This window comes from Gracilinanus agilis, chromosome 5 (genome assembly GCF_016433145.1).
Source record: "Gracilinanus agilis isolate LMUSP501 chromosome 5, AgileGrace, whole genome shotgun sequence".
Classification (NCBI taxonomy): domain Eukaryota; kingdom Metazoa; phylum Chordata; class Mammalia; order Didelphimorphia; family Didelphidae; genus Gracilinanus; species Gracilinanus agilis.
In genome coordinates this window covers 215,869,283-215,878,043 of record NC_058134.1, presented here as the reverse complement: position 1 = coordinate 215,878,043, position 8,761 = coordinate 215,869,283, and the positions used below count along the sequence as shown (strand labels likewise).

At 47.5% G+C, this 8,761-nt stretch overlaps 1 protein-coding gene across 1 annotated transcript in view; it reads right to left on the bottom strand.

Annotated features, from left to right (window-relative positions):
* Positions 1-430: 430 nt before the first annotated feature.
* NPTXR (neuronal pentraxin receptor) overlaps positions 431-8,761 on the bottom strand; it is a 30,240-nt gene continuing 21,909 nt past the window's right edge. The window contains exons 3-5 of the mRNA XM_044679115.1: positions 5,752-5,999; positions 1,517-1,696; positions 431-655 (exon numbers count right to left, since the gene is read on the bottom strand). Coding sequence (XP_044535050.1) covers positions 431-655; positions 1,517-1,696; positions 5,752-5,999 — 653 coding nt within the window. The remainder of the gene's footprint in view (positions 656-1,516; positions 1,697-5,751; positions 6,000-8,761) is intronic.

Here is an 8,761-nt window from a genome sequence, read left to right as displayed (position 1 = left end):
GAGTAAATGAATTCTAAGTTCCCTTTAGTCATGATCTATTCTGAGCCTCCATTCTGCTCAGTTGTTCTTTCTCCCCAGGATAAAGATCGTTAAAGACAGGGCCAGGATAGGATGAGTGGGCCTGGTGGTGGGCATTTCCATATTTTTAGTTGCCCTTCCTCCTACCCCACTTTCCCAGTACTCGCCCTACACTTGGCACAACAAGCCATTGCTGCTCAGTATCACTAGGCTCTGTCATCATTACTTGGAGAATGTGGTAGAGTGAAGGGGGAGGGAGGGAGGCATGTCTAGAGTCCAGCAGGAAAGGGTAAAGGAGAAGGGCGAGAAGGATGGGGACGAGGGGGAGGGGCGCTGCCCACCTTGTGCTCCTTTGGGGAATGGTCTAGGAAGGAGGAGGGAGAGGCTGGGGCTACAGGCCCTCCTCCAAGCCTCATGCCTTGGCCTTGCTCTTGCAGGAGTCAAAAGCCACCTTGGTTGCACCCCCAAAAGCCTCCACCAGCTTGTCATCCCAAGGGATAATGTTGCCCAACAGTGGCGAGGTACAGTTGGCAATGCCCAGGATCTGGGCCGGAGTCAGGATGTGATCCCACAGGTTGAATTGGGCAATCTCGCCCACAAAAGCCTGGGTAGCATCGAACCGGCCGCCCAATGTGTCCTAGAGGGAGGATCAAGCGGGTAGCGAAGAAAATAATCAGATAAGAGAGGAGAGAGACAAGTTCAGTCAAAAAACACACGCTCACAAGCCAAACCGTTCTTGGTCCTAACTTTTTCTCATGTAGGCAGAAGAGATTTCTGGGAAAGGGCAGGGTCAGAAACCTGGAACCCTGGTTTCTAGTGTCAGCTTTGCTACTAAATCTGGAGAAATCACCCTTCCCCAGCCAGTGTCTTAGTTTTCTTTTCTGTAAAATAAAGCTGTTAGACTATAACTCCTAGGGTTGGACTACAAGCCAAGGCCTCTTTTAGCTCTGACATTCTGTGTTTGAAGGTCCTTTCCCTGTTCTGAGCCCTTCCCAGTTCTGACATTCCATACCCTCAGCTGTGATGTGGAATGTTCGAAGGATCCTCCCAGCTCTGACAACTGGCTTCATGAGAATGGTGTGTACACTAAGTGAACTAATAAGTCAGAGAATACTTTGGGAAATCTTAGAATAGTGATTAAATTTGGAAGCCATCATTAGTTATTTAATAATGAAAAAGTTTTTAAGGCTCAGTCCTTGTTGCTCCTTCCTCTAAAAAGGCTTCCTCATCTCTCTTCTTTCCCTCCATTTCCCTCCTTCCCTTCCCTCCTTCCTCCCTTTCTCTCTTCCTCTTCCCTCCCTCTCTTCATTTCCTTCCTTCCTTCCTCCCTTCCTCCCTCCCTCTCTTCTTCCCTCATTCCTTCATTTCCTTCCTTCCTTCTTCCTCCCTCCCTCCTTTCCTCCCTTTCCTTCCACTCGTCCCTCCCTCCCTCCATTCTCTCCCCTTTCCCTCCCTCCTTTCTTGCCTTTGAGTCTCCAAGGCCCTGTGCCTTCCTCACCTGTTCCTGCCCCAGGATGACGACTCCATGGGGTTTAATGGGATGCCAAGCAGCCAGATTATCACTGGAGCCACGTAGCTGACCGTCCTGGTAGGCTGACCACAGACCATCCCTTGTGGTCCATGCAATGCAGATGTGGTGCCAGCGCCCATCCTTCAGATTCAATGGCAGCTGGGCCACCTAGGAATAGGCACAGAAGACCTCTCTAGTCACAGAGACCCTTGCTCATGGCTGATCCTTGGTTTTTGGCCAATTAAATTCAGCAAACCTCAGAGATGGAGGGATCTTTAAAGGACATTCATTCTTCCCCACATAGACCTAGACCTGCCATATGACATCCCTGACCATTTGGTCATCTAGCCTCAGCTTGAACCTCTTCATTGATGGGGAACTCACTACCTGTATAAGCATCCCATTTCTCTTCAGGATTCTATTTCTTAGGAGGTTCTTCCTTACATCAATAGCCCATTAAAAAAAAAACCTATTGTGTACTTACTCCGGGAGTCCTGGGCATGGTTGAGAGGTTTTGTTGGTGTGGGAAAATGTTAGTGCATAAAAATTCCTTCCACTGATAGGGGATCAGCATCTTGCCTACTATGTAGTCTTTGAGAGTTGCCTGGGACTGTGTGGGGTTGAGTGATAGTCACTTAGAATGTGGCCAAGGTAGAAGTCAAACCCAGTTTCTGATTCTAAGGCAGACTTTCTCCTGCTCTGTCTGCAGAGGTAATGAGCTCCCCATTATCTTGACCCCATTACTTGGGGATGCCTGCATTTTCATGGGTGTCTCCTGAAAAACAAAAAGCTGCTGGGGGCCAAAATGGAGAATTCCTGTTACAACAGAGGGACTTATTAAGCACTTGCTATGTGCCAGGCACTGTGTTAGGCACTGGGGACACAGAAAAAGGCAAACACACAAAAATGGCCCCTGTAGAGTTGGGGTGGGTAGGAGCTCAACCCTGAACCCCTTAAACAGCCCAATGATTCTACCTGATTGTAATTTAAAAGTCCAGGGTGCTTTCCACATAAAAGCCTTCCAAAATAGGTAACATAGCAGTTATTCTCCCCATTTTACATTTGAGGAAACTGAGGTTAAGCGATTTGTCTAGGTCCCAGGGCTAGCAAAGTTCAGAGCCAAAATCATAGGCAGTCATATGGTAGAGTGGGTAAAGTTCAGGACTTGGAATTAGGAAGGCGTGACCCTGGGCAAGTCACTTAACTGCTCTTTGCCTCAGTTTCCTCATTTATAAAATGAGGGCGTTCGGACCCGATGGCTCTTTAAGGTCCCTTCCCATTTACATTCTATGATCATAGGTTGTAGAGATAGAAGGGCCCTCTCTGATCATCTGACTTATTGAAAAGGAAACAGATTAGCACGATGCCTGGCATTTAGGGAGAATTTAATAAATGTTCTTTGTTGACAAACTGAGACCCAGACAAGAAAAGTCTTGTCCAAGGTACTAGGGAGAAAGTAACCTGGGATTTGAACCCAGATCATCTGACTCCAAATTCCACGTTCTTTCTGTTACATTTGGACCCAAATTCCTTGTTCCATCCCCCTCAGCAAACTACATGTAATCTGCCCTATCTCTAGGGCTTGGGGTGGTTTAGAGATAGAGAGGGGATCATGGGGGACCCTCCTTCCCAGCCAGTGTGGAGCAGCCTCTAGGGAACACCCTGGGATCGGGGAAGGAAGAGCTCATCGTCAGAAGATGGCAGCCCAGAGAGAGACTCAGAACAGAGGAGACAGCCCAGCCTAGCGTGAGGGATTCATCAGAAGCCGGGGTGACTCACTTTGCACAGAGGAAGAGACTGGCCCATGCAGGCAGCCCTGGAGCTTCAGAACTGGACGCTGGGTCTCCAGGCTCACCCCTGTAGACACTAGCTGTGTGTGACCACTGATGTGAGGAAGTTTGCTAAATTGGCCTCAGTCTGCTCCTCTGTAAAACAGGCTAGAATCAGAGGTTTAAGACCAACAAGTCCAGCCCACTCATTTTACGGATAAGTAAACTGAGGCCTGGAGAGGTGAACAGATTGCCCAAGGTAGTAAACATCAGAGAATAGTAATACTTGTATTGCATCCCCCTAAGAGTTGTGGACAAAGTAACAGATTCTGAATCAGACAGTGGGTTCAGACTTGGCTCTATGACAAATTAACTGGGTTATCTTGGGCAAGTCCCTTCCCATCCCTGGGTCTAGGATTCCACATCTATAAAATGAGGAGGTAGGACTGGATGGATTCAGAGATCCCTCCCAGCTCTAAACCTCTGATCTTAGCTTGTCTGGAGGAAGTGCTCTGGGAGCCTTCTAGCATCAGGGATCAGCTCAGCTTATGGAGCATAAATCCAGCCTTGACTCCCCATGGGGGAGCTGATGGGCTCAGACTTCTGAAGCTAAACAAGCAGACTCTCTGCTGCTGGACCCCAGGGGACCTCCATGAGAAGGACAGAACACCTGGCAGCCAGCTTCCTGCCCCCATTCTCTTCTCTTCACTACTGAGCACTCCACCCTCTGCTCAAATGTAAAACGCCCTTCTCCCATCTTCCCCAACACTAGCCCCACAACTGGACACACACAGCCACGCTGCCCGCATCCCGATGGAGAAGAGATCATCCTGCTTGCCTTCCTTGGAGCAAAGGAAATGACAATCCTCTGAGAAACTGGGGCCTGCTGTTAACCACCTCCCCCATATCCTTCCCTGGGGACCAGATGAGAGAAAGGTCGCAGGGGTCTGCTCTGTTAAGATGGGCATCAAGTTGGGGGACAAAAGAGAGGAATGGAATGGAACAGGGAGGAGAGGTTAAGGGAAATGACAGAGAAGAGGATCCACCCCTCACTCCTCCCTTGGCCTCATCCCCCCAAACCCTCTCCTTTCTTCCTTCTCTCCCCTAAATGCCTGGCACGGTGGAGAGAGCTCTGAGCTGGTGGTGGGGTCTAGGTTTAAATCCCAGCTTTGACACTAACTAGCTGTGTGACCCAGATAAAGACGGTTTAAGCCTTTTCTCACTTGAAAGTTGGGGATATCACTGCTTCACAGGAGGAAAACCACTTGTAAACCTTAATGGCCTGAAGAATGGTAAGCTTCCACTGAGCTTACCTGGTTCCCTCTGCTCCCCAACTCTTCCCCAGCTTTCTCTACATCTAGTTCCCTTCCCTTACTGAGTGCCTGTACTCCTCCTCCAGCCCTATCCCTTCTAAATCCTCTTAAAAAAACCCTCCATATTTTCCATATTAGAATCAATACTGTGTAGTTCCAAGGCAGAAGAATGGAAAGGGCTAGTCAATGGGAGTTAAGTGACTTGTCCAGGGTCACACAGCTAGGAAGTGTTTGAGGCCAGATTGGAATCCAGGTCCTCCCATCTCTGGATCTGGCTCTCCATCCACTGAGCCATTAAGCTGCCCCTCAGATCTCTCCCTCCCTCTCTCCTTCCCCATTCCTTCCTTCCTTCCCTTCCTTCCTTCCCTTTCTTCCTTTCATTCTTTTCATTTCTTTCCTTCCTTTCCTTTATTTTTTCAATTAAAAATATTTTATTTTCCCAATTACATGCAATAACAAATTTTCACATATGTTTTCAGAAACAGAATGACATGGGCTGGGCAAACAAAGGTTAAGTGACTTGCCCAAGATCACCCAACTAGGAAGTGTCTGAGACCAGATTTAAATCCAGATCTTCTTGACTCTAGGCATGGTACTCTGTGCCACCTAGCTACCCTCCTCTTCTTTCCTTAATCCCTACTTCCAATTCTTGCCTCAATCTGGGATGTGCTCCTTCCTCACCTCCACTTTTTGGAATCTCTAGCATTTAAGGCTCATTCCATGCCATCTCCTCTACCTGACTTCCTCTGATCCTCCCAGATGCTAATTCTCTCCAAAATTATGTAGTTCCTTAAAAAATTTTAACCCATACCTTCTGAGTTAGAATCAATTCTAAGACAAAAGAGCAATAATGGCTAGGCAATCAGAGATAAGTTACTTGCCTAGGGTCACCCAGCTAGGAAGTGTCTAAAGCCAGATCTGAACCCAGGTCCTTCCAACTCCAGGCCATCTCACTGCCTCTATGTATTTCCTTTTTATAGATTTTATATTTACAGGTCTGTGACTATGTTGTCTATTCTATAACATGGAATTTCCTTGAGAACAGGGCCTGCTTCATTTTTCTCTTTGTTTCCCCGGTACAGTAAGCAGTTGGCATTTAATAAATGCTGCCTGAATTCCATTCCAGTCCCTAGCCCCTCACCTTGTCATTGATGAGCAGCTCCATGGGGTCATGCCCAGCCTCCAGTAGTACCATCTCATTGGACTGGCCTGGCACTGAGTAGGAGAAAGGGGTGCCTATCCCCATTCCCCCGGACTTAGACTTGAGCCACATGCAGACGGTAAAGGCGTACAGCTCCGGCAGGGTCCTGCGCACTCGGGCATACATGTAATTATTCTTCACGGGGATGCTGATCTTGAAGGCATCTGGGGGGCTGTAGGCTGACGCCCCTGAGAATCAGAGAGAAGAGCAGAAGGGGTAAGGAGACGTCAGGAGGGCCAGGCGGTGGGTTACCGGGAAAGCCACGAAGAAGCCGACTCAGACTCCGTCCTGCCCATCCCCTAAGTGCTCAGATTCAAGGCGTGTCTTCATGAGTCAGGGATGCCCGCAGTCATTGATTCTAAGACTCTATTTGGTCAAACAAGCACAGACTCACAGGAGTCCCAACTGGATGAGAGCTTAAGGTCATCTCTCCAGATAAGACCAGTATCTGGAAAAGGATCCCCCACCCACTTTTTCTTCAACCCTTACCTTCCGTCTTAGAATAAATGCTAAATATTGGTTCCAAGGCAGAAGAGTGGGAATGGCCAGGTTATGGGGTCTGAGGCCAGATTTGAACTCGGGACCTCTAATCTCCAGGCCTGGTTCTCTATCCACTGAGCCACCTAGCTGCCCCAAGAATCCCCTTTCATAACATCTTCTATAATGAGTTTTGTCCGGTCTAAATCCTGGAAGATTTAGGATTATAGGATCATTGATAAGCTATATAATCTGGAATTTATTTTAGAGGTACTTAGTGAGCTAATAATAATAATATCTAGCATTTAATTACTGCTTTAAGATTTGCAAAGCACTGTATGTGTTAGATGTTTTTTCCTAACATATATATTTTTTTTAGTTAAATATCTCCCAGGGTAAAAATTTGTTGTTTAGTTGTTTCAGTTGCATCTGATTCTTCATGACTCATTTGGGGTTTTCTTGGCAGAGAGATGCTGGAATGGTTTGCCATTTCCTTCTCCAGTTCATTATACAGATGAGAAAACTGAGGCAAACAGGGTGGAGTGATTTGCTTAGGGTTACACAGCTAGGACCTGTCTGAGGCTGGATTTGAATTTAGGAAGATGAGTCTGACTCCAGACTCAGCCTCTAACCACTGGCCACCTAACTGCCCTCCTGACACATAATAATGCCTTAACGAATGTTGTAGATTGGTTGGTTAACCACCTATTGATGCTATTTTGTTAATCTCCCCCACCCCCAACTCTATGTAACCCCAGAAGTCTAGTTTTCTCCTCCTCCCAACTTTTGGAGGATATCATGAAACTGTGCTGGCCTCCGTTCATGTCATCTGGCCCCAACTGGGTCCTCACTGCTACATGGCAACCCTTTTCCTGGTCTAATTTTCTTTCATGATGCACCATTATTAGCTGTTTTTATGTTCTGTTATTGACTCACTCTCACATTCCCCCACAACAGCTGTTCCAAACCTCCTCCTTGAGTCCTTACTCCGTGGCTAGCCCTTCTTCCTACTTGCCTGAGAAGCTCCAGGCCATCTGTCAGGAGCTACTTTCTCCCCCCTCTAACAGATCTCAAAACCTGCTTGGATTCTCTTCTCCTCCTTTCCTCCAGTGTCTGGGAAAGAGGTGGAGGAACCCTGACAAGTCCAGCCCTTCTCACTTGTGCCCCAATTCCCATTCCCTTCCACTCCTCCAAGGACCAGGCTCTGAATAGAAATCCCTTTTCCCAGCCCCATTTCAAATCTCTCACTCAGCAAGGACTGTTTTCTCTTTGCCCACAAATATGCCCAGGTCTCCTCACTCCTTACCCTGCCTCATGCCCCTCTGAAAAACAAAACAGAACAACAACCAGAACCCTCTCTTTGGCCATGGACCTCCTCTCAGGCTCCTACTTCTAGAGTCGGATAGCCGTTTAGTCCAATCCTTCCGTTTTACAAATGAGGAAATTGAGGTCCATGAAGAGTGACTCGCCCAGTCACAAAGCTAGCATCTAAGAAGGATATTGAACCTTGCTCTTCCAGATTCCAAGCCCAGGACTATCCACTCTGCCTTCAAAGTTCTCCTACCTCATCTCTACCACCTTGATTTAAACTGTTCTCTCTATGCCTTCCTGACTAGAGAATCCAAGGATTTAGGACTGAAAGGAACTCTGGACATCATCTAGTCTAAACCCTCCCCAACCTTGCAGGAGCCCAAGGAAATGACTTGCTTAAGGTCACCCAGGGAGTGAACACAAGAGACAGGATTTGAACCCAGGTCCTTTGTCTTTAAAACTCTCTCCCCTATAGCATGATGCTTCTCACTGGCCTCTTCAGTCAGTCATCTTCCTCCTTGATCTTTTGGCAGCACCTGCCACTTGGCCATCGCTCCTCTTGGATAATTGCTCTCCCTTCCCTTTCCTTGCACTTTCTCCTGGTTTCCTCCTCGAGCACCTTCAATGCTTCAGTCTCCCACCAGTAGGTGTGGATGTCTCCCAAGACTCCAGCCTCTCCTTCCTCTCCCGAGGCAGCCTCATCCAAACTCATAGCCACAAAGATGACTTCTAAGTAGACAATTTCCACACTTACAGTTCCAGCCCCGACTCCTTCCCTGAGCTCCAGATCTGAAATCTCACCTGGTTGCTGAACACTTCCACCTGGACAGCCTGCTAGTCCCTCAAACCCAATAGGTCCAAAGGTGAACCCATCTCCTTCCTTTGTTGTTCCAAGAGTAGCTGTGAATGCCTAATCTCTTCGGAGAAACAGGAACATTCAGATCAGCTACAAAGGACTTAAGAAGGAAGATGCTCCACCTCCAGAGAAAGAACTGATATGTGGAAGTATGTATTGTATAGTTCCACATACATGTGTCTGTGTCAAATGTTGGCCTTCTCTTACGTGGGATTGGGAGAAAGGCAGGGAGACAATTTGGAACCTAAAGTGTAAAAAAGAAGCAAAGAAAAGAAATTAAAAGAAAAAAGAAAAACAAATGCTTTA